The 23,030-nt window shown below is 43.6% G+C and overlaps 8 protein-coding genes across 58 annotated transcripts in view; 6 read left to right on the top strand and 2 right to left on the bottom strand.

Moving 5' to 3' along the window:
• Mbs (Myosin binding subunit) overlaps positions 1–4,049 on the top strand; it is a 34,125-nt gene extending 30,076 nt beyond the window's left edge. For 26 of the 50 annotated variants that reach the window (XM_086833180.1, XM_086833177.1, XM_086833165.1 and 23 more), the window contains one exon: positions 2,802–4,049. In XM_086833180.1, the coding sequence (XP_086689306.1) occupies positions 2,802–2,888 (87 nt within the window). In that variant the 3' untranslated portion in view covers positions 2,889–4,049. Of the gene's footprint in view, positions 1–744; positions 2,314–2,801 lie in introns of those variants that run through there. The other 24 variants (XM_086833158.1, XM_086833175.1, XM_086833159.1 and 21 more) reach the window with 2 other exon arrangements.
• Positions 4,050–4,705: 656 nt separating this feature from the next.
• LOC110190660 (uncharacterized) lies at positions 4,706–5,873 on the top strand. The gene is made up of 3 exons (XM_020961261.2): positions 4,706–4,874; positions 4,939–5,243; positions 5,310–5,873. Exons 1-3 carry the CDS (start codon positions 4,739–4,741, stop codon positions 5,691–5,693), a joined length of 825 nt encoding a protein of 274 aa, XP_020816920.2. The 5' UTR covers positions 4,706–4,738; the 3' UTR covers positions 5,694–5,873.
• LOC110190770 (uncharacterized) lies at positions 5,499–7,399 on the top strand. The gene is made up of 3 exons (XM_020961401.2): positions 5,499–6,522; positions 6,586–6,899; positions 6,956–7,399. The coding sequence occupies exons 1-3, from the start codon at positions 6,390–6,392 to the stop codon at positions 7,271–7,273; spliced, it is 765 nt and encodes a 254-aa protein (XP_020817060.2). The 5' UTR covers positions 5,499–6,389; the 3' UTR covers positions 7,274–7,399.
• Positions 7,400–8,548: 1,149 nt separating this feature from the next.
• On the top strand, positions 8,549–10,564 carry LOC110190732 (uncharacterized). Its single transcript, XM_086833140.1, has 3 exons — positions 8,549–8,818; positions 8,888–9,213; positions 9,271–10,564. The coding sequence occupies exons 1-3, from the start codon at positions 8,686–8,688 to the stop codon at positions 10,306–10,308; spliced, it is 1,497 nt and encodes a 498-aa protein (XP_086689266.1). The 5' UTR covers positions 8,549–8,685; the 3' UTR covers positions 10,309–10,564.
• Tasp1 (Taspase 1) lies at positions 10,554–13,062 on the bottom strand. Its single transcript, XM_020961079.2, has 3 exons — positions 12,775–13,062; positions 11,725–12,710; positions 10,554–11,643 (listed from the first exon to the last, which is right to left on the bottom strand). Exons 1-3 carry the CDS (start codon positions 12,800–12,802, stop codon positions 11,560–11,562), a joined length of 1,098 nt encoding a protein of 365 aa, XP_020816738.2. The 5' UTR covers positions 12,803–13,062; the 3' UTR covers positions 10,554–11,559.
• On the top strand, positions 12,664–18,559 carry ClC-c (chloride channel protein 3). Of its 2 annotated transcripts, XM_020961075.2 has the most exons (10): positions 12,664–13,573; positions 14,100–14,442; positions 15,180–15,346; positions 15,405–15,608; positions 15,678–16,310; positions 16,380–16,597; positions 16,665–17,225; positions 17,290–17,453; positions 17,517–17,730; positions 17,788–18,559. In XM_020961075.2, the coding sequence occupies exons 1-10, from the start codon at positions 13,487–13,489 to the stop codon at positions 17,876–17,878; spliced, it is 2,682 nt and encodes an 893-aa protein (XP_020816734.2). In that variant the 5' UTR covers positions 12,664–13,486; the 3' UTR covers positions 17,879–18,559. The 2 variants fall into 2 exon arrangements, with proteins under 2 accessions (XP_020816734.2, XP_086689265.1); XM_086833139.1 differs by lacking the exons at positions 12,664–13,573; positions 14,100–14,442 and adding an exon at positions 14,738–15,071.
• On the bottom strand, positions 18,315–20,611 carry LOC110190532 (uncharacterized). Its single transcript, XM_020961078.2, has 4 exons — positions 19,305–20,611; positions 18,982–19,240; positions 18,733–18,926; positions 18,315–18,677 (listed from the first exon to the last, which is right to left on the bottom strand). The coding sequence occupies exons 1-4, from the start codon at positions 20,135–20,137 to the stop codon at positions 18,617–18,619; spliced, it is 1,347 nt and encodes a 448-aa protein (XP_020816737.2). The 5' UTR covers positions 20,138–20,611; the 3' UTR covers positions 18,315–18,616.
• LOC110190531 (ATP synthase subunit beta, mitochondrial-like) lies at positions 20,524–22,849 on the top strand. The gene is made up of 3 exons (XM_020961077.2): positions 20,524–20,663; positions 20,723–21,120; positions 21,225–22,849. The coding sequence occupies exons 1-3, from the start codon at positions 20,633–20,635 to the stop codon at positions 22,716–22,718; spliced, it is 1,923 nt and encodes a 640-aa protein (XP_020816736.1). The 5' UTR covers positions 20,524–20,632; the 3' UTR covers positions 22,719–22,849.
• The last annotated feature ends 181 nt before the right edge of the window (positions 22,850–23,030 follow it).

Below are 23,030 nucleotides of genomic sequence, written 5' to 3'. Positions count from 1 at the left end.
TTGTTCCCTTCTCCGCTGTACAGTGAAGCGATCGCTTGTTTGATTTTTCTCTTCTTCCTTGTTGCCTTTATTTATTTATGCCCCAAATATCCAACTGTTGTCATCAGATCATCACCTCTCATGCTTGGTTTTGTGTGTTTTGCCTCTCCTCTTGGTTTTCTCATTTCGCACAACCTCAACAACAACCTCAACAACAACTACAACAACAACACACAACAGGAATAACAAACAAGCCAACGACAGACATCAGACATCACCTCAGACAGTGTTCTCATTCAAAAAGACATTTCTTCAGACCATTATGTTTCTCTGTCATCACCAGATCGTATCTTCATCATCATCACCATCATCATCTCGCTCTATCTACATATCTTTCTCATTGTCAAATTGTCAACCCTTTTGATTTTTCGTCACTGTTCCCATGCGTGTTTATACGTTTATCGTTATACTCACTTAAATTGTTACAGATTTATAAAACAAAATATTTAAAAAACCATAGCGCTCTCATTCCAAAACGATCACTCAAATTTGTTTTTCTTTTCTCTCTCTCTCTTCCCACGCGCCTCATCGATCGAACAAACAATTGAACTGTCGAAACAATCGGCTCTCGACTATCGTTATCGCAAATCGTTCAAATATTACAAAAAATATGTGTTTTTCCACTTTGATTTTCTTGCGTCGCCGCTCTTCTGTTTTGTTATGACTTGCTGCGTCCTTATTTTTTTTTATTGTGTGATTTTTTAGCTGTTGCAGAAGCTAAAGACTGAGAACGACCGTCTGCGTGCCGAGAATCGGGCCCTCACACGGGTCGTCTCCAAGCTGACCACCTCGGCTCAGAGTCAGCTGGCCAAGACCAAATAGGCGCAGATCAGAAAGCATTTAGATTGACCCAGCACCCAGCACCCCAAAAACCAATAATCAAAGAATATCCAAAACCAGAATATCTGAAAATCTCACCTATCCCTTTGCTCACGCGCACAATGACGCGAATATCGTTTCTATATATGCTATATATTTAATACACCTTGATGTCGTTGTTAAAAATATATATTTAAATAATGATATATAAGAAGATTGGAGTGCCACAAAAATTGCTGTGGATTTGAAATCAACTTTTATTGATTATCAAAAGTATACTTGAATACTTTGTAGCTAATTTGCAAGTGATTTGTAAGCTGTGGCACTTCCGATAATTAAATATACACCAAGACTCTTTTGCGAGTAACAACAATAACTAAATGTATCGTAGATAAATTAAGTTCACATTGAGCTGAAATCATTGGTAATTTATATATAAAGTCATTAAACATAACTACAACTCCCTAGGAGGCAATATACTCGTCTTTTGATAAACAAAAAACTTCACTAGTAGGAAATTTTATAAATAGTACAATCTTTGTTTGTTATTTTGGTACCCTAAATTATACGATTTGCGAATTTATCAAATACTTATATCAAATAAGGCAACTACTCTTTAAATCAAAACTAAGCCCAAACACTCAAATCAAAAAGAATAAAGAACTCATCGAAACCAACGAGATTAATCATCAAACCCCCACCACAAAAGAAAATAAAGATATGATACAAGAAAACAGCATCAGCATCAGAAAATCCCAGGATCCCAAGGATCGATCAGCTATATATAATCGAACATCAAAGAGAGCGAAGAAGTGGTCTGGTTGGTGTGATGCTGGAAACTTAATGGTAAATGTGCCCACCACTGACACTGACTTGAAACCTGCGCCTCCCCAAAATATTATGAGCTGCTGGCTGTTGTTTTGTTGTTTATACACATATATATCACCTAAAGGAATATAATAAAATATATATTCTATAGCTATAACTGTATCCAAGGAGTGTTTCAAAGTAATGTACCAAGTTGAATACAAATTTGTTAACCCAGAAATAAATGCTAAAGTTTTGGAAAATCTATTCTGTTTGATTTTAATAAAAAAGAAATAATAATACTAGCAAAATGTACTACAAATTGTGCAAGAAATTTGATATTTTAGAGTTTTGTTTCTGAATTATCGGAGAATATTGATGTAAAATTATTAAATAAAACCTTGAAGCACTCCCATTGTACATATACATTAAAAAAATATACTTACTTAATACTCTACTATTTAAATAATGTCTATTAAAAATATGGATTTATACCCTCTTGTTGTTACATATTGTTACACGTTTTTTATGCAATTTGGTTTATCCTTTTTTGTGTGTTGTACTCGACTCTCAACACCAACGACCATCGAACTTAAGTTGTATTATGAAATAAACTTAAACTTTTGCCCATTGTCGTTCTTAATTCAACTTATTGCAGTTTATTGTTGCCATACTCCCCGAAGGGTGGGTGTGGAAATTCCAGGACACGAGCATTCGCATCTAAATTCATGAGATCCATTCTGCATTTATTGATATACATATATATGATGGATTGGCTATATAATTAGTTTATCACAGCACACGAGACACAAATCAGAGACTAATTCCCAAAGTCATACCATGTTTCGAGTTTTAAGTGCATGTTATACAAGATTAGGGCTGTCCCAGATGAGTTTTATTTCGTTTTATTCTTCCCCCTCCCTAGGAAGTTACTAATTGTTTGTTGTTGTTTCCATTGTTGTGTTGTTGCTGCTGAGGCATCCCCGAAAATAATAAAAATATAAAAGATTATAAATTAACTAAGCATGCCCGCCCCCCTAATCACCCACATAATCGTATATATTCGCTTTCAATATTCTATGTAAAATTTAACTAATTTATTTTTTAATTCTCGGATAATTTACACACTCACACAGCAACTCGATGCCTACAAGTCGGATAATCATCGCCTGAAGGAGGAGAACGCCGCGTTGATTAGAGTAATTAGTAAATTAAGTAAATGAAATTATGTTTTACTTTCACAGTGTATATGTATGTCTGAGAACCTATATCATCATCGAGAAGCAACAATTTTACTTTATTAACCAGCTAAAAAGAGAAGGCTGAAAAAAGAAGGAGCTAGGGAGGAGAGCATGTGTTAAGGCGAGAGGAAATTTCAAAATTTGTTTATTATTTTTTGTGTTAGGCATTTAAGCATTAGGTGAAACCATGTTTCAAATATCGTTGAGAATTGTTTCGTTCGTTTTATATATAAACAAAGCAACAACAAAAAAAAAGAAAGAAAGGAAGTAAAGAAAATCTTATGTATTTGGTCAAATTTTATATACGAGAATAGAGCAAATTATAAAATTATAAAAATAAACTTACACAAATCAAGCTTAACTATATTTACATACACACATTATGATCCGAGGATCGAAAGAAAACCTTTACATACAAAACTGAGAACATATTCATCAAATGAGCCCTAGTTACAGATTAGTTTAACTACATAATACATGCATATACATACGTATATATACACGTACGTATTTAAATATATATATTTTTTCATATATAAATTATATATACACATTACATACTATATATCGAATCATAAGTTCAACATTTCAATGTGTAATATCACCATCAAGGATCCAGGCGATGTTCCGAAGCCACCAGCCCCACGCGTCAACTTACCAAGTGTAATAATCATTATTACCCATCCAATATCATAATATTGTGTTTAATCGTGCTGCAGATATCGGTGAAGCTATCCCCAATCCGAGGAGTTATCCTCCATGGCGCTCTTCTATAGATACTTACGTATAAATACGGATAGGTTTCACCGATGAGGATGCATTATTATTTCTATTATCAGAACGTACGTTTAACTTTAAGCAGACACTTTTAGTTCTCACCTCTTTGTCACTTTTGAAACGTATTATATACCATATTTGACCTTCGCTTATAACGAAACAAATGATCATACGCGTACATATATCTGTTATTTATTAAATTCGCTTAAGAGATATTTTGTGTTACTCGTATATCGAAACGATAATCAAGCAAGAAAACAACAAACATTAAAGAACGTGAATTGTGTAATATGTAAAATTGTGTGAGAAAATATTTAAGAAAAATTTGATTCAAATACGAAACTTAATAAATGTGATCGCAAGCAATCTTGGCATGTGTGTCTTATTTTGACTTTTGGGTTGACAACAAACCATAAAGAATGACTCGAGCGAACAGTCAATATCATGGGCTATCTATTTTCTCATTCATTCAAGGTTTTCTTTATGGATTTATTGGTTTATTGACAGCATTCAACAAAATGTTTATTATTATTCCATAATCCACTGATAAGATTCTACGTAAAAATGCAGAAGAGCTTTCTGGATATCTCAGATACCTGGGGGTAATAAAGAAATTTCTTTTAAAAGTTGATATATATTTATAAAAAATTTAAAATAAAAAAGAAACCATTAAACATCTAAAGATATCCTTATGTGGGTATGACACATAAATAAACAGTTGTCTTTATTACATTTACATGTAGTATGTTTGTTTTATTTTTAATTTCTAAACCCCAGCAAATATTTTAAATTAATTTTTAGAGATTTGTAATCCTTGAAACTTTTCTTTATTTATTTTAGGGACAGATTTAATATCTCCAGTACTCTCCAGTATGTTCACTATTTCCTTACGATAGCAAATTTATGACTGATGAAACAAGATTTGATAAAGAGCACTAGATCACCTGATGCATTCAAATGCAGTTTATGGATGAAGCTTTGGATACAGTACTCAGCTATATAAGAAGGCAGCGGCACATTGCAGTTAGTTAATACTTTAGTTTGCAGCCTCTAAGATGCAGTTAATCCATACAGTATTCCTCATAGTTGCTTGTGGCAACCTAGCCTTTGTATCCGCCCAGAAATGCCAAGAGTGCCAGACGGATAATGATGTATACTGTCATAATCAGACCACATATCAAAATTGCATGAGTAAGTAGAGGAGAGACTTATGTAATCTCTAAGTATTAAGGCTACTTAAATTACTAACTTACAGAAGGAAAACCCATTGGCGATGTGGAACAGTGTCCTGAGGGCACCGTTTGCACCAATGATTTGGATGTTTGTGTGGAGAATCCTGATGGAACCGACATCATTGATGTTTGTGGCAGCAACTCCGCGTGTGGATCTTGTGATGGAAGTCCCAAGTACACTTGTGTTAGCAGTACTCAATTTGCCAGATGCAAGGGCACCACCCTGATTACCTCCGCGATCTACAGTTGCGAGGAAGATGAAGTTTGCTACCAAGAAGGTCTTGACGACTACGAAACCGTTTGTGTTCCCTCTTGTGCTCTTAATTATGTAGGTATCTTTGCCGTTTAAAGGAACTATATTAATTTTTTATATCATTTTATATTTGATTACCAGCTTGATGCGCAACCCACATGCACTAATGATGACTTCACCACAACTACAACTACAGCAGCTCCGCCCACAACGCCCAGTGATGCTGATCGACAGAATATATGCGAGGCAGCAGCGTCAGGAACCACTGCTGCTCCAACTTCCACATCATCCACCGAAAGCCCAACCACTGGAACCACATCCACCACAAGCGCAACCACCACAGCTGTAACCAAATTTTTCTATACTAGAAACACAGGAGATAAAACCTGCAGCACTTATCTGTATTGCCAAAAAGGCCCTAATGATACCGAATGGACTACAGTTTTCTTTACATGCAGCGCACCCAAGCCATACTTCGATTCCACCACCAAGAATTGTGTGGCAACAAAGCCTACAGATTGCTAACATGATTGATTTGATTTATGAAGGCAATAATTGTTACATACAAGTTACTTTTGTTAAATAGTATTTGAATTAAAATATATATCATTCTGTTTCCGCTACTTGCATGTATTTAATAACTATATTAACTAAGAACAATTTAAAATATTGATTTCTTAAATAAAGTTTTGCATATTAAACAAATTGGAGCTTAAACGGAAGAATAAACAGGAAAAAAGGAAATATTTATAGCTTGTATATAATAGGTATTATAAAAATGTACAATATATACAAAAGCTATAATGCAACCTCATGATTTTTAAAGCTCAAAGGATATGATTCATAGGAATTCTTAGCACATATTTTTCTACCTTCATAGACCGACAATTAGATATTAACATTCGAAAGCCTTGAGATATAGAGACACGAGGCATATCTTGTTTAAATCATAGTTGAAGGAATCATCAAGTGTTTTATATTTTCATACTACCAAACGACTTGTTTATAATTATATGAGACATTTTTGACAGACACAGACAATCCAAAACCTGATAAGGAATATTATCAAATAATATAACCATAAACAGCTGAAGGTTTTCAACGAAAATGATTTCTGCAGAGAAAACCTCTCCGGTATATAAGACAGCAGATCGCAACTAGAGATCATATCTGTTTATACTCTAGTTTAGACCACATCATCGCAAGGAGTTTTTAAGGAACATGAAGAGGATTATTGCTACCCTAGCCATAGTGGCTTCCCTGCTAACCTTTGTTGAGGCCCAGATCTGCAAGGAGTGCCAGACGTCCAACGATGTCTACTGCCACAACCAGACCTCGTATCAAAACTGCATGAGTGAGTCCAGGAAGCAAGTGTAGACTCAAAGTTTCACAATTTAATACGTATTTTTAATCCCAGAAAATGCTGCCTTTGGAGATATTGTGAATTGTCCCACCGGCACCGTTTGCTCTAATTCCGTGGATGTCTGTGTGGACAAGTCTCTGGTGGATGGCTCCACTGTCGTGGATGTATGTGGCACCTCGGCAAGTTGTCAAGCGTGTCTTTCCAACAACAAGTACGCTTGTGTCAGTCAGACTCAGTTTGCTCGGTGCTCCTCCAGTGGAGTCATCTTAAGCTCCAGTGTCTTCAGTTGCGATGAGGGCGAGATTTGTATTTTGGCAGGATTGGCCAATTTTAACAACATCTGTGTGCCCTCTTGTGCTGCTGATTTTGTATGTCCTCTCGCCTTATTCAAGTGATCAAAATTAATTGATTTTTTCGCATTTAGGTGGGACTGACGTCTACCTGTAGCAACAGTGAATACGAGCCGAGCAGCACGACCTCAACATCCTCTCCGGCCACCACCCCTAGCACTTCAGTGCAAGCCGACGGATGCACTGCAGCAGCGAATGCCGATTCGAGTCTTAGTTCCGCCACATATTTCTTCACGTCTTACACAGCGGATGCTACCTGCCGTAGTTACCTGTATTGCCAACGTGCTACTACCGGTTGGACCACAGTATTCCTGTCCTGTTCCGGTACCAAGCCATATTTCGATCCGACCACCTCTAATTGTGTGGCAACTAAGCCAAATGGATGTACTTAATTTTATTGTAACTTATTTTAACCAGTTTATATTGAAAAATGTAAAGCTTATAAATGTCTTACAGCCTTGTAAAAATATAAATATAATATTATCATAAACGTTTCCTTTTTGGATGTATAAAACATATTGAAACTTTTCTTTATTTTAAAAATATGTCAAGATACTGTCAAGGACAAACCCAGCCTTTTAAGGTTATTCAAGTTTTATATAAATGGGATATTAAAATAAGTTATATTGAATATTTATCTTTAAATAATTTGAATCTCCCCTCGAAAAAGCTTCGATATTACTTTATGATGCCACACTTCTTGGGATCAAATCTTGCAAACATCTTTATCGCTTGAAGCCTGTTAATTATAAAGTTTAATGATTTCCAAAAATAGTCTGCACAGCTTTAACTTCGGATGGTCTGTTATGTATAAAAGAAACATGCAGTGGCTGGAGGCCATGTCACATTTGAGCAGTTTTTGTAACCGAAAGCACTTGATTTCTTATTTAATTGAGTCAGGAAAGGAAAGGATGAAAAGGATCTTACAGATATTACTTGTTATATCTTGTGGCTTGGGTTTAACTGCTGCCCAGAACTGCCAGGAGTGTCAGGCGCCAATGATGTCTATTGTCACATTCAGACCTTTTATCAAAATTGCATGAGTAAGTAGGGCAGTGTCTCCAGAAGCCTTTATGATCCACCGACGATGTCACCTGCCGGAGTTACCTGTACCGTGAGCTAGTTGGAAATGATTATAAAACCGTATTCCTTTCGTGCAACTCACCCAAGATATACTATGATGAACTTAGCCAATTGACTGCACTTAGAGAAAGGCATAATCAGGATATCCTTGAAATTCCTACGTATTCTTATTCCTTATTGTTCGTAGTAAAACTTTTTATTTAAATATTATATCGGTGTGTATTTATGTACATATATATTAAAAAGTAAACAACACTAGGAGCACCTTGAAAATGTTTCCATAAACAAAAGTTTTATAATATAATACCCCAAAAACAAAGTAATAAGAATTGTATAATACAAGTTTGGAGTCCCGAATTACGAAGAACATGAGTCAAGCCCCAGAGAAATGGCTTTTAACCTTCAAAGTCCATATTAAAGTACCTTTTATAAGACTTTTAGGCAAAAACAAACTGCTGTCAATAGCTGATATGCGACGGCACCTCTTACCTTTAATATCTTACTTTATTAGGGAGGATTTACATTTAACAGCGACGGAGAGCTCCAAATCTGATAAGTAATATTATCAACTAATATACCCATAAACAGATGAAGGTTTCCGCGGAAAATGATTTCTGCAAAGCGAATCTTCCCGCTATATAAGACAGCAGATCGCAACCCGAGATCATATCAGTTTATAGTTTACTTTAGACAACATCAACGCGTTTAGTTTCGAAGGAACATGCTGAGGATTACAGCGACCATAGCCATAGTGGCTTCTCTCCTAGCCCTTGTGGGCGCCCAGACCTGCCAGGAGTGCCAGGCGGACAACGCTGTCTACTGCCACAACCAGACCTCGTATCAGAATTGCATGAGTGAGTCCTGGAAACAATTGTAGACGCTAAAACTTTACGTATAATATGGATTTCCTTCCTTAATCCCAGAAAATGCTGCCTTTGGAGATATCGTGAATTGTCCCACGGGCACCGTTTGCTCAAATTCCGGAGATGTCTGTGTGGCTAGCTCCCAGGTGGATGGCACCTCAGTCCTGGACGTATGTGGAACCTCGGGCGGAAATGGTGCCCAGTGTCAAGTATGTGCGACAGATGCCAAGTTCTCCTGTGTCAGCAGCACTCAGTTTGCACGGTGCTCCTCCAGCGGGGACCTCATTACCTCCACTGTGTATAGCTGCGACGCAGATGAGGTTTGCATTATCGATTCTTTGAGTCTTTTTGGGACTCTATGTGTGCCCACTTGTGCTGCCGATTATGTAAGTATTCTCAATTTCGCACATTTAAGTTTGGAATAATCTTTGTTCCGCTTTTAGGTGGGTATGGAGGCGACGTGCACCAACAGTGTCTACCAGCCGATTACTACTACAGCAGCGCCGACGACAACGCCCAGTGCCGACCAGAGGCAACAGGCCTGCAGGGATGCGGAGCCCAGTTCCAGTCCAAATTATTTCTACACTCGAAATTACGACGACTCCACGTGCAACAGTTATCTGTACTGCCAAAAATCTGGCACTGACAACTGGGTGTCCATCTACATGAGTTGTGCCGCCTCCAGGCCTTTCTTCGATGTGAGCATCGGCAGCTGTGTGGTGTCACGTCCCGTCAGCTGCTCGGATACCACCACTTCTACCTCTACTGTTGCTCCAAGCGGTGGTCCTACTGATGATCCCACTTCTAGCACGGATGCTCCATCGAATGCTCCCACTTCTTCCACGGATGCTCCAACTAACGCACCTTCTGATGGTTCAACGAATGCTCCTACTGATGCCCCAACTAATGCACCTACTGATGCTCCAACGAATGCTCCTTCCAATGCTCCAACGAATGCTCCTACCGATGCCCCAACGAATGCTCCTACTAATGACCCAACTAATGCACCTACTGATGCTCCAACGAATGCTCCTTCCAATGCTCCAACGAATGCTCCTACCGATGCCCCAACGAATGCTCCTACTGATGCCCCAACGAATGCTCCAACGAATGCTCCTTCCAATGCTCCAACGAATGCTCCTACCGATGCCCCAACGAATGCTCCTACTAATGACCCAACTAATGCACCTACTGATGCTCCAACGAATGCTCCTTCCAATGCTCCAACGAATGCTCCTACTGATGCCCCAACGAATGCTCCAACTGATGCTCCAACGAATGCTCCTACCGATGCTCCTACTGATGCTCCTACCGATGCTCCTACTGATGCTCCAACTAATGCTCCTACCGATGCTCCTACTGATGCTCCTACCGATGCTCCTACTGATGCTCCAACTAATGCTCCTACCGATGCTCCTACTGATGCTCCTACCGATGCTCCTACTGATGCTCCAACTAATGCTCCTACTACTGCTTCCTAAGCCAATCTTTAGAAGTAAACAAGTACTTCTGAAATATGTATATATCTATATAGCCTCCATAAAATAAATAATGGCTTTCAAACATTTCCTAGTATTATTTTAGCCCAAAACGTGACTAAGTTTTTGCTTGGACTTACCAAAATTTATATGTATTATCAACCGACTTGTTATGTTTCAAAAACATATAAAAGTCCCGAATGGAGTGCTTCTATATGCCTTTAAATATTGTGGTTAAATTAAAATCATTATGCCGACATATAAACATCTTTAATTAGCATTTAGTAAAATTATAAATCATAATAAAAAATTAAGTTACATGCTCGATTAGTTATGGCTACGATCCTAAGCTCTTAAATACATATGACTACAGTCAGGGACACGATCTTAGGCAGTATAAATCATTAGCTAATGGAACTCACATTTGCTCTTGCTTGGGAGGGAGGGGGCTATGTAGTTGGGCATTAAATGGGGTTCTGGGAAAGCCTCGAGATGTGTAGCAATAAATATACATATATGCCATGAAATACCATTGGATATTGGATTATTGGCCGCAAGTGAATACGAGCGAATGTGTTTAGAACAGTTCGCGTCATAAGTATATGTTTGTATTTACAATCATTGGTTTACGCTAAAAGTAAAAGCATTTTCGAAATAATCAAATCATATTCTCGAGACCTTGATATTGTGTGTGCATGCTGCGGCTTCTTTTGCTCTGTCGTCTAAATTAATGGGTTATGTTCTGTACATTGATGGCCGTAAACACTTGGACATCGGCGGCACACAGATGCACACACACGTCACCGCGTCTAAATATACATACGGATACAAACATATGCCCCCACTCGAATATGATATTCCGACTAGCATGCCGCCGGTTGATTTATCTAGCGCACACGGCAGTTCAACGGAGCGACGGAGCAAGGGGGAAGCCACACATTTGAAAAATCCTATTTCATTGCTAGCAGTACGTACGTACACAAACACAGCTCTGACTTACGTTCTACGAGAGAATTTACAATAAAAGTTTTCGCTTAATTATCTTAATATTTCGCCAAAGACAAAGCCCTGCCTCCTCCGGCGCCGGCTGTCATATAGCCACCATATAGCATTGGCAGCGATTGTCGCGGCAATTAAACATTAAATCAAATGAATTGCAGATGCGCCGCGGATAAGGGGGATGCAGGCGGTCCGGTTCAGCCAGACACTGCGGCTAGTTAGTTGGTTGGCCAGCCAGCCCAGTCCGGCCCACATCTAAATGCGCAAATGGAAATTCTGGCCATTGACGACGCACGATCGGCCTGGGACGCTGTACGTGGGCAGCAGCGAGTGCACAAACTGCAAGAAGAATACACACGGGAAACGAATGGGATATGATGGATGATGTGTGGCTGCTGGCGGCTATGCCTGAGTACGAACCTTTGGCGCCCGTTGCGAGGTCCCCATGTAGCCCACGCAGAAGGACTGTGTCGTGTGGCTCCACATCACCTCGCCGCTGCTCTGGCCCGGTGAGTAGAGCAGGGTCAGGGCCCCGGCATAGAGATCCTGCTGCCGGGGCAGCAGCGGAGAGTCGAGGAACTTTTGCTTGAACGTCCGGTGCAGACTCGTCACTGCGCAGTCGTTGCTGAAGGCTCCGTTGCAGATCTCTCTGGCAAGGAGCGTTTTCATCAGGTACTCACCGTTACCGGTTGTGCAGGTAGCGACGGCCAACTTATCTGTATCGGTGGCCCAGCAGCCGGCCCCATAAGTGGCCGCCTGGCCCACCCTGCCGGGAACCTTGAGCAGTATGCCGCCAGAGCTGCAGCCCGCTGCAGTGTTTCCGGCTCCATCGACGCACACAGCCCCCACGGTGTCTAGGGCGGCCGCTAGCTCCACTTCGGCGCCGGGCTCAGGCACTGGCACCGGCTCCTCCGAGGCCGCCTTGGCCGATCTGCAGTTCACCACCATATCGTATTTGCTCTTGTAGTGATTGAACTGGAACTTGGCCTTCGAAGAAATCATAACGGAGGGATCCACCATCGAGCAGCCCACCTCATCGGCATACCGTTCGGCTCCAGTGCCGGCGAGAATCATCGGCGGAATGCGCTCTAATAGCTGTGGACTGCCCTGGGCGTCGCAGATGCGCCGAGCCAACTGGATGGGGTTTTTTACCCTGCTGACGTTCGTGCAGGCACCGAAGTTGAGCGTCGACCCGTCCATAATAGCCGCGTCGCACTGCACGGATCCGTCCAGGCAGAGATTGGAGCCAAAGCCGGCATTCGTGTAGCCGCAGTTCTCCAGCCGTACGATAGCCGCCTCGCAGGCGTCCACGGCGGAGCCGCCGCTGCGCAGTATGTCCGTGGCCCGCATGCATGCCTCCTTGATCACCCGCTGGTACTTGGTCTCGTCGATGCAGTTGCCAGCCCCTGAAAACGAACGGCGCCCATCAATCATCTGGCCGTTCGCCGGGGCGGATCCGTGTATACAAACCCGTGTGCACCGCCACAAAGCCGGCCATCTCACTCTCGTTGTTTATGCTGGCGCGCTGTGCAGTTGTTGTTGGGCCCAACCGAAAAATCCGTACTATGTGTACGGCGTAAACAAATTCGGGGACCAGAGTGGCCAGGTGGCGGAACCGTCAAAATATGAACTTGGTTGAATAATACTGGCCAAGTCCGGAATCGGGAAAGTGTGAAATACAATAATATTAAATGGACCGTTATTTCCGATAATTTCAAATATAATTTATATCAAATGCACCGTTATTTCCCTTTGAATAACAAGTATATTTCCCAGACGGGATATTTTTTGAAAGATCAATTATCGATTGTTGAGTTATCGATTCATTTTTCAGCCAAAATTCTGGTCACACTGAAAGTGATTTTTGCAAATAAAATATTCGCACACAAAAACTTTGCCAATGAAATGTGTACTATATAAGTGATTAAAATACCTGTTCGAGCCGTCTCAATGCCAACGCGAGTGCACACCTCCAAATCGAGTAAAATGGAAAGAAAGTGAAGTGACGGGCCAACAACTGTTAGTGTGTTTGTACTTAGTGACGTGCGCTCGCTGCGCTGCTACTGCGCTGCCTCTGGTCGCTGCGCTGCCCCGACTGCAACGCAAAACGCAACAAAAATTGGTGAATAATTGAAATAGCTAAATAATTAAACGCGTAGAGCAGCAGCAGGACAGGGACAGGATGGAAAAGTTTCCGCTAAAGGGCAGCAGAGAGGCTGCGGCGGAGGGCAACAGCTACATAACCGCCTACCAGACGGTGATGAAAAAGGTACGCAACCCACATACGTGATAAGCCCAGGTGGGCTTAACCCCATCAACTTCACATTACGCACAAAAACACGTCGATTGAAAAGGTCTTAATTTGTGGGTGAATTTATTAATAAATGTGAAATAAAATAGGTGTCTTTGGCGAGGATATCTCTTGTTTAAATGTTTCTTTAAAAAATGCTACAAGTATTCGTAATTAGAAAACAGTTCCATTTCTACTTCAACTCTTGGAGTTGACTAATCGCTTGAGAACCAGATATTTACGCACCACAGATTAGCCCAGCTTACTGCTAAGCAAAATTTTCATTCGTTCGAACAATTACATTATCCGGAATCCACAAACATCTGGCACAAGGGGGCGGAAATGCTGGGAATTATTCACAATTTCACGTACAGATGTGTGTACATTATGCCGATTCTAATCTTATCAGTTTCAATGCATAAACAAAGCGCCCAGAGAGCCCACAGTGATCCCCAAGAGCCATATCTGATATCTGATTCGGGTTCCGTTATTTTCTCTCTTCCAGTCGAACGGCCACACGAACGGAGCGGCGGGCGACAGCGACGGTACCTTCCACGACCACCCGCTGGCGCAGCACTCCAAACTGACCACTTCGCTGACAGCGACGGCGGGCACAGACGAGGAGGATATGATTGACATCACACCGCGCTCCAGTCCGGGCGATGTGATCGGTGGCGGCGTCGGAGGAGGTGGCGGAAGCAGCAGCGGCTATCACCGGGAAACGGGCACCGAATCGGATACAGAGCGAGAGTTTGGACACTCAGGTGGCCACAGCCAGCGAACAATGCACCAGCATCACCATCACCAGCATGTGCCAACTCACAGTGCCTTCGGCGATCCCATGGACGGTGAGTTCAGAAGTGAGAGAGCGAGAGATCGAGATCCCATTGCGCAAAGCGTCTGTCTGCGGTGTTAATCAAGATCATGATCATATGAGTTCTGCTATGCCGCGACGTCACCTCGGCACCACTCCGCTCATTCGGTGGCGTGGCACACAGCTGTACTTGCTCCAAGTGGGGAATTCAATTCAATTAATATCCACGATCATTAGTAATCAGACATATGTGCATAATTGCGGCTTCAGGGGAATCAATTCCCTGTTTGGACAAAGAGTAAATGCACGATAGGTAAACACAGTGCCCTATAGTTTACTCACGTGATGCTAATTCATTATATTAGGCGACGAACCAGCTGTAAGAGCTGTTTATTTGAATGAAAATTAAACGTATTGTATGAATGTGTTGGGTAAATACACTAATTCACATATATAAACTCGATCGCAGCCGAATAATGATGTTAGCGCAGCGCTAAGGCCAATCAATACTTATAAAAGTAAGCAAATGGAGCTCAAGTCGGGGAATGATACTCTCTGTTGATAGAGTCGTAAGAAATTGCCAGGAAAAAATACGATGCCATTAGCCATAAGAAACAATCAAGTAAATCAAGAAATTAATATCGAGTCTCCCAGTATCCACGTGTAAGTGAAAAACTAAAGTGAACTTTGATCATTGCTAACGAACATGAAGAATCCAAGTTTACCTTGTCAAAATGGAAATAATATATGTGCTTTTGTTTTTATCTTTAGGAGCACTCTCCTTCTATGGTTCCTCGGATGTGCAGGATGATATTCCAGGCATTGGTCAGTATGAGGATTTCCATACCATCGACTGGCAGCGGGACATTGCCCGCGACCGCATGCGACATCGGTACATAGTCAAGAAGCGACAGGACTCGCTGTGGGATCTGATAAAGGTAAGAAGCTGCTCGATATTCCAAATAAGGTCCTCTAATTGATAAATTGTGCTTACAGGGCTCCATTGATGCCGGATCTGGGTGGCTGTGCGTCCTACTGGTCGGCATTGCCGCTGGCTGTGTGGCCGGCATGGTGGACATTGGCGCCAGTTGGATGTCCGACCTGAAGCATGGCATTTGTCCGCCCGCATTTTGGTTTAATCGAGAGCAGTGCTGTTACCCAGCCAAGCAATCAGTCTTTGAGGAAGGCAACTGCTCGACGGTAAGTTGAAAGCTGCCTTAATGGCTTCCAAAAGTAAATAATTTGATCTGTGGCTTTCTCTTTCGACAGTGGAAGACCTGGCCGGAGATCTTTGGTCTGGATCGTAATGGCACTGGACCGTATATCGTTGCGTATATCTGGTATGTGCTGTGGGCATTGCTGTTTGCATCTCTCAGCGCCTCGCTGGTGCGGATGTTCGCCCCTTACGCCTGCGGATCGGGTATACCGGAGATCAAGACCATCTTGTCGGGCTTCATCATACGCGGCTATTTGGGCAAATGGACGCTGCTGATCAAATCAGTGGGCCTTATGCTCTCCGTGTCCGCTGGCCTCACGCTGGGCAAAGAGGGACCTATGGTCCATATTGCGAGCTGTATTGGCAACATATTCTCGCACGTTTTCCCCAAATATGGAAGGAACGAGGCCAAGAAGCGCGAGATTCTATCGGCAGCAGCGGCGGCTGGCGTTTCGGTGGCGTTCGGAGCCCCCATTGGAGGAGTTCTGTTCTCGTTGGAGGAGGTATCCTACTACTTTCCGCTGAAAACGTTGTGGCGGTCCTTCTTTTGTGCCCTGATCGCCGCATTCGTTCTGCGGTCGCTGACTCCCTTTGGCAATGAGCATTCCGTGCTTTTCTTTGTGGAATACAACAAGCCGTGGATCTTTTTCGAGCTCATTCCCTTTGTTTTCTTGGGAATAATGGGGGTAAGGCTGATTTGTTAACATTTTTTTTTAGAAACTTTTTACTGTTTACTGTTTTTGTTAAATTTTCAGGGTGTGATCGGTACGTTCTTCATCAAGGCGAATTTGTGGTGGTGCCGCTACAGGAAGTTTAGCAAGTTGGGCCAGTATCCCGTCATGGAGGTGCTTTTCGTGACGCTGGTCACTGGCATCATCTGTTATCCAAACCCCTTCACCCGCATGAACATGAACGAGCTGATCTTCCTGTTGGTCAGCAAATGCTCTCCCGGCGATGTCACCAATCCGTTGTGGTGGGTTTCAAATATTTCCAATTCTTTTTAAAGGATCCCATTTCATTTTTACATTACTTTCTTTCAGCGAGTATAAGCGCATGAACATAACGATGGGCAATAGCATCATTGAGGTCACAGAGCCTGGCCCCGGCGTATACAGCTCCATTTGGCTGCTGATGCTCACCTTTATCCTGAAGCTAGCGCTGACAATCTTCACTTTTGGCATGAAAGTGCCGGCGGGTCTGTTTATTCCGTCACTGCTGCTGGGCGCTATCATGGGCCGCATCGTAGGCATTGGCGTGGAACAGTTTGCGTACAGTTACCCGAACATCTGGTTCTTTACCGGCGAGTGTGCGGACAGCAATCTAATCACACCTGGATTGTATGCAGTGGTGGGTGCGGCAGCTGTTCTGGGCGGTGTCACACGCATGACGGTCTCCCTGGTGGTGATCATGTTCGAGCTGACGGGCGGAGTGAGATATATTGTGCCACTGATGGCGGCTGCCATGGCCTCCAAGTGGGTGGGCGATGCTCTGGGCAGGCAGGGCATTTACGATGCACACATTGCGTTGAATGGTTATCCGTTCCTTGACAGCAAGGAGGAGTTTGCGCACACAACCCTGGCAGCGGATGTTATGCAGCCAAAGTGAGTAAAGATAAAGGAATACAGGAACCCGATCTTCCTATATTTACAACCATTTACTTTTCAGACGTAATGAAACCCTGAATGTCATCACCCAAGACTCCATGACGGTGGACGATGTGGAAAACCTGCTTAAGGAAACGGAACACAACGGCTATCCGGTTGTAGTGTCCCGTGAGAATCAATACTTGGTGGGCTTCGTCTTGCGTAGGGACCTGAACTTGGCCATAGGTAAGTGTCTCACTGCTCCTTAAGCTAGATTTTTCGCTATTAACCGGAGGTTCTCCATTCCAGGCAATGCCAAACGTCTTATCGAGGGTATTAGCAGCAGCTCCATAGTATTATTTACTTCTACTCAGCCCACTCAAAACCTGGGCCCGCAGCCCCTTAAGCTAAAGAAAATCTTGGACATGGCGCCGATCACGGTGACGGATCAAACGCCAATGGAAACGGTGGTGGACATGTTCCGTAAGCTGGGACTGCGCCAGACACTAGTGACACACAACGGGTGAGTGTGTGCTGCCTGGAAACAGAACCAAATGACCACAACATTTAATTTTTGCAGTCGCCTGCTCGGTGTAATTACCAAGAAGGATGTTCTGCGGCACGTTAAGCAGATGGATAACGAAGACCCCAATACGGTGCTCTTCAACTGAATTTATCATCAGCCAATCCGCCGCTTCTAGTTATTATTATTATCGCGAAACCAACTATATTTGATATGTGCAAAATGCAGATTGCAATCTAGGCTTAAGTGAAAAGTAGAACGATGTGTGGAGTGAACGGAATGAACGGACTGAAGCTAGCAGATTGGGCGTGAGAGATTTAGCAAAATTGTGTGTGCAGTTCTATTATATATTTATACATATATCGCATATATCTCGTTAATGTTAATTGTATAATTTATTTATTACGCTAGGCAAGTGGCTATAAAGGCTGGCCATTTTGTAATTACGTCTTTGTAAACACTCGTACGCAACACACATTATTTTATACATGTCCACCACGACACCACAAGCCTGCGGATAAAAGAGTACGTAGAGATTCTTTTATTTTATGGAGATCCCCAAAAAAGAGACACTTTTTTAAATGCAATATTATCAAAATGGCTTTAAGTTCTTCTCTGCATTTTGTTTTTTTGAAATTATACACAAAGAAAGTCTTGTTTATATAAAAGAAAATATATATAGTCTATATCTACATGTGGTATTTGTTAGAGATCTGGAGAAATTTTAAAATAAACTCGTGTAAATAGCAATCCTAAGAGAAGATGACGAAACCGTACACATTAACATTAAGCAGTCAATGCAAATATAAGCGATTATTTCAAAAACTGATCCTATTGATATTATATCTACATTCGCGACATTTAGTATTTATTGTAGCGTGACTCCTTAACGTTCCACGTAGAAGATTTGGAACTCGTCGCCGTACAGGCCTGTGATTAGCCAGCATCTGGAAACGAATTAACCTAAGTTCAAATAGATCCCTTAAACTATGTACGACTTACCCATTATCACTACTCCGGATGATGCTTCCCTTTCCGCGCAATGCTCCCGTGACATGTGCCTGGGCACCATCGCTCACCCTGTAGTACTCGAGGGCTCCATCGCTGGCAGGACAGTATATGATGTTGCCATCCCGGCTGCATGCGATGACGTTCTTGAAAGGCAAGGGAATCTGCACTATTACCTGTGACATATCCTGGAAAGTAAGGAATTAAGCTGAGTTAATGGTTAATTAAAGGATGTGTCATTACCTCATCTGTGAGTCGCAGGTCATGATAGAAGGCCTGGCCGCTGAGATCGCAGCTGAGGACGAACTGGTTACCCCCCATCTCGATGCGAAGGAGTGTTGAAACCATAAACCGATGCTGCCTAAGAGCCAAAAGTTGGATTTGGCGTCCAGTGCCCCAACACCGATAGATCCCTCCATCGTTAGTGCCCAGCACAAAGTCGTCAATCCCCAAAGCAACCATGGCTGTAGGCTCCGAGGTAACAGTGGCTGGCAAGGAGTACCTGGAGAGATACATTAATTGGGGATCCATTAATACCGCAGACACCATACCCATCTCATACTCACTCCCAGTCCAAATACATCTGCCTACTCAAGTCCCAGCGGCGAACACTTCCGTTGGCATAGCAGGCCATCAGTAAATGTTCCCGGGGCCAGTCCAACGCCACAGCCGCTCCTTGGGCAGAGGACACACTGTGAAGCTGCTTAATGTCCACGCTGCCATCACCGCCAGAGCCTCTAGCCTGTTCATACAGCCAGACGAAGAGCTCGCCATCCATCGTGGAACCGGCAAACATATTCTTGTTGAAGGGATTCGTGCAAAGACTTTGCAGGCAAGACTTCAGCGATACACTTTTGGCTTCGCTAAAGAACACATAGCTTCCATGGGACATCCTTTGTGGAACGAAGAGCTTCAGCTGCTGGTCCACATGCTCACACCAGTCGTCGTGAGGAGCCACGGTTGTGGCCACCAGGACAGGAGCATTGTTGGTGTGCACGCTCAACCAGATGGCCAGGCCCTGTGAGTTTTCTGCTCCACCCATGGCCAGCTTTTGGTAGGTGAACACTTGCAGTTCCTCCTCCAACCGGCACTGGCTCATCGTTAGATCCTCCATCAGCGGTGTAGGATTCATAAGTTCCCTCTCCACGATGGGGCATATCTGGCGCAGCCACTTGGCCAGGGCTCTTTCATCGTACTCAACATCTTTGCTGCTGACTGACAGTCTTTGCTCCGTTTGAGTGGCCATATCCAGCTTCTCCTGCGTTCCGGTGGCGGTGTCCCGACTAGGAGGCGACGGATCAGTGCCGGTGCAGTTGTCGACCAGAGCATATTGCCTCTCCAGCGGCTGAGTAGCCGGAAATTCGACCACCGGCGAGTTGTAATGCGATAGCACGTCCATGTTTTAAGAGATTTCCAGTGAATGCCACTTTGTTTGCGTTTCGGCTCTTCACTTCCAGTAGCCATGGCAACCAATAGACCACCCTTAAGCATGTTGAAGTGAAAACGTATCTAAAGATCTATTTCCTCATTTTCAGAACGATGCTAATGCAATTATTTTTTTTTTTTTAAATCCTTCGAATGCTGGCTCCTATATTTTCCAAATGATTGTAATTTAAAATTTAATAAATAATATAAGGTGTCGCCATAAGTTTCAGAGGTCGTTTTTGCTTTTAATTCTTAGTTTATAATAATTTTTTATTATTTAATATTTTCTTTAAATTAAAAGCCAGTTAGCTGCGTAAAAATGGGCGGCAACCCAGTAATTAAAGAACGCAACCCACAAATCTTTCAAAAAGACTAGTGACTGTCATCAGTCTCTTGAAGCTGTCATCAATAGCAGGAATAATTTTCAGGCGAAACAACTTTTAAGGAGGAAAAAGAAAATTTGTTGAGCATGTTGGTGACTTGGGGAAGATTGACCACAGGTAAGTCCTTCACCTTTACCATTACTCCTTCTGTATCTAATTGATGGAGTCCATATCAGCATGTGCCAGAATCGGTCTCAAAACTGGGCACCTTAATGGTGGTCAAGTGCGAGGCCTGCAGCGCTGCCTGACTCAGTTCCCTGTCCAAGGACATGTCCGCTCCCTTCATGCATCCTTGGTGCTGTGGGACGACACGGATAAGGACAAGCCGAGTGATGAGTGCAAGCTCGAGCCTGAGGATGTCTGTGGGAAGGAAGAGGTTGTCGAGGAAAACGACAGTTGTGGAGACGAAAAGATGTCCGGTGACGGAGCCAAGAAACTGATGGGCAAGGGACGTGAAGGCGTCATTCATGCTGTCATCGGCCCCGTCGTCGATGTGTACTTCGAGGGCGACATTCCGGAGAATATGAATGCAATGGACGTGATTGACGCGCCGGTCGGACGTCTGGTGCTGGAGGTGGGGTACCTTTTTTGATTAGTATTCCAAATTTTAATTACTTTTCCTATTATTTCTATAACAGATTATAAATTTCAATAATTATGTTGTCTTTCCTTAACTAGGTTTTCCACCACTTGGGTAACAATGTGGTCCGCTGCGTTGCCATGGACTCCACGGAGGGTCTTCGACGCGGCCAGAAGGTGGTAGACACGGGTTACCCAATCCGTGTCCCCGTGGGTAACGCCGTCCTGGGTCGCATCCTCAACGTGGTGGGCGATCCTATCGACGACCGCGGCGAGATCAAGGCGGATAAGTACTCATTTATCCACAGTGAGGCTCCGGAGCTGGTTGACCTGACCGTCCACCCAGAGATCCTGGTCACGGGCATCAAGGTGATCGACCTGCTGGCCCCCTATGTCAAGGGTGGCAAGATCGGTTTGTTCGGCGGTGCCGGAGTAGGCAAGACGGTGCTCATCATGGAGCTGATCAACAACATGGCCAAATCCCACGGTGGCTACTCCGTGTTCGTAGGTGCAGGAGAACGCACCCGCGAGGGTAACGATCTCTACCACGAGATGATCGAGTCGAAAGTAATTTCCCTTGAGGACGACTCCTCGAAGGTGGTGCTGATTTTTGGCCAGATGAACGAGCCACCGGGCGCCCGTTCCCGAGTTGTGCTCACGGGACTGTCCATCGCCGAGTACTTCCGTGACATTGATGGCCAGGATGTGCTGCTCTTCATCGACAACATCTTCCGCTTTATCCAGGCAGGCTCTGAGGTGTCTGCCCTACTTGGCCGTATCCCCTCAGCGGTGGGTTATCAGCCCACCCTGGGTACCGACATGGGAAGCATGCAGGAGCGGATTACCAGCACCCGCAATGGCTCCATCACCTCTGTTCAGGCCGTCTATGTGCCCGCCGATGATCTCAGCGACCCGGCCCCGACGGCCACATTCGCTCACTTGGATGCCACCACCGTGCTGTCGCGTCCCATTGCCGAGTTGGGCATTTACCCAGCTGTGGATCCCCTGGACTCCTCCTCGCGCATCCTGGATCCCGACATCGTAGGAGAGGAGCACTACAATGTTGCCAGGGCCGTGCAAAAGACCCTGCAGGCCTACAAGTCGCTGCAGGACATTATCGCCATCCTAGGCATGGACGAGTTGTCCGAGGATGACAAGCTGACGGTGGCCAGGGCCCGCAAGATGCAGCGCTTCCTCTCGCAGCCCTTTCAAGTGGCCGAGGTCTTCACCGGCCATCCCGGCAAGCTGGTGCCGGTGGAGAAGACGATCGATGGCTTCAAGCGGCTTCTGAACGGAGAGTACGACGACATCCCAGAGATAGCCTTCTACATGGTGGGCGACGCAGAGGAAGTTCTGGCCAAGGCAACTCAACTGGCCTCCACCATGCAGCCGGATGCAGCTTCCAAAGGAAAGACAGGAGGGGAGAAGAAGGAGGCCAAACCGGAAAAAGGAAAGGAGGGAGAGGCCAAAGCGGATGAAGGACAGAAGGGAGAGGCAAAGGAGGATGAAGGGGAAAAGGAGAAACCACCAAAAGCAGAGGCAAAAAAAGATGACAAGAAGGATGACAAAGACACTCCCAAAAAGGACAAGTGATTTGATGGATAGTAGCCCTGAAAACTGAGAAGTGATCAAATAAGTTGAATATTGGCTTTTCTCACTACTCATTTTTAAATTGAGTTATGATTGATTAAAAACACAAATATTCTTTTAAATTTATAAATAAATTCATAACAGATCCTAATTTATTTGGCAGATGGAAAGCCATTTGTTTGATCTTGCTCGCATTTCATGTGCAAGGCGTTCAGAAGGTAGCAGAAGGCCGGTTCTAAACTAATTTTTCTACTGTTCTCCTTGTACATGATTTTTGGGCCAGTTCTATTTCTAAACAGTGATTTCGGCTGTCTC

Source organism: Drosophila serrata, unplaced genomic scaffold, assembly GCF_035046125.1.
Source record: "Drosophila serrata isolate PLE 108 unplaced genomic scaffold, ASM3504612v1 contig_272, whole genome shotgun sequence".
Lineage (NCBI taxonomy): Eukaryota > Metazoa > Arthropoda > Insecta > Diptera > Drosophilidae > Drosophila > Drosophila serrata.
Note: the sequence above shows the minus strand (reverse complement) of the source record. Positions and strands in the feature narration are given on the sequence as shown.

Excerpts from the sequence above, each read along its gene's own strand:
- LOC110190732 (XM_086833140.1), top strand. The coding sequence starts at position 8,686 with ATGCTGAGGATTACAGCGACCATAGCCATAGTGGCTTCTCTCCTAGCC. Across the intron at positions 8,819-8,887 it reads CTCGTATCAGAATTGCATGA|AAAATGCTGCCTTTGGAGAT; the intron begins GTGAGTCCTGGA and ends CCTTAATCCCAG. Across the intron at positions 9,214-9,270 it reads CCACTTGTGCTGCCGATTAT|GTGGGTATGGAGGCGACGTG; the intron begins GTAAGTATTCTC and ends TTCCGCTTTTAG.
- LOC110190532 (XM_020961078.2), bottom strand. The coding sequence starts at position 20,137 with ATGGACGTGCTATCGCATTACAACTCGCCGGTGGTCGAATTTCCGGCT. Across the intron at positions 19,241-19,304 it reads CAGATGTATTTGGACTGGGA|GTACTCCTTGCCAGCCACTG; the intron begins GTGAGTATGAGA and ends GTATCTCTCCAG. Across the intron at positions 18,927-18,981 it reads ACCTGCGACTCACAGATGAG|GATATGTCACAGGTAATAGT; the intron begins GTAATGACACAT and ends CTTACTTTCCAG.
- LOC110190660 (XM_020961261.2), top strand. The coding sequence starts at position 4,739 with ATGCAGTTAATCCATACAGTATTCCTCATAGTTGCTTGTGGCAACCTA. Across the intron at positions 4,875-4,938 it reads CACATATCAAAATTGCATGA|AAGGAAAACCCATTGGCGAT; the intron begins GTAAGTAGAGGA and ends ACTAACTTACAG. Across the intron at positions 5,244-5,309 it reads CCTCTTGTGCTCTTAATTAT|CTTGATGCGCAACCCACATG; the intron begins GTAGGTATCTTT and ends TTTGATTACCAG.
- LOC110190531 (XM_020961077.2), top strand. The coding sequence starts at position 20,633 with ATGTTGGTGACTTGGGGAAGATTGACCACAG. Across the intron at positions 20,664-20,722 it reads TTGGGGAAGATTGACCACAG|CATGTGCCAGAATCGGTCTC; the intron begins GTAAGTCCTTCA and ends AGTCCATATCAG. Across the intron at positions 21,121-21,224 it reads TCGGACGTCTGGTGCTGGAG|GTTTTCCACCACTTGGGTAA; the intron begins GTGGGGTACCTT and ends TTCCTTAACTAG.
- ClC-c (XM_020961075.2), top strand. The coding sequence starts at position 13,487 with ATGGAAAAGTTTCCGCTAAAGGGCAGCAGAGAGGCTGCGGCGGAGGGC. Across the intron at positions 14,443-15,179 it reads CTTCGGCGATCCCATGGACG|GAGCACTCTCCTTCTATGGT; the intron begins GTGAGTTCAGAA and ends TTTTATCTTTAG. Across the intron at positions 17,731-17,787 it reads ACACTAGTGACACACAACGG|TCGCCTGCTCGGTGTAATTA; the intron begins GTGAGTGTGTGC and ends TAATTTTTGCAG.
- Tasp1 (XM_020961079.2), bottom strand. The coding sequence starts at position 12,802 with ATGGCCGGCTTTGTGGCGGTGCACACGG. Across the intron at positions 12,711-12,774 it reads CTTTGTGGCGGTGCACACGG|GGGCTGGCAACTGCATCGAC; the intron begins GTTTGTATACAC and ends GTTCGTTTTCAG. Across the intron at positions 11,644-11,724 it reads CCTCGCAACGGGCGCCAAAG|TTTGTGCACTCGCTGCTGCC; the intron begins GTTCGTACTCAG and ends TTCTTCTTGCAG.
- LOC110190770 (XM_020961401.2), top strand. The coding sequence starts at position 6,390 with ATGAAGAGGATTATTGCTACCCTAGCCATAGTGGCTTCCCTGCTAACC. Across the intron at positions 6,523-6,585 it reads CTCGTATCAAAACTGCATGA|AAAATGCTGCCTTTGGAGAT; the intron begins GTGAGTCCAGGA and ends TTTTAATCCCAG. Across the intron at positions 6,900-6,955 it reads CCTCTTGTGCTGCTGATTTT|GTGGGACTGACGTCTACCTG; the intron begins GTATGTCCTCTC and ends TTTCGCATTTAG.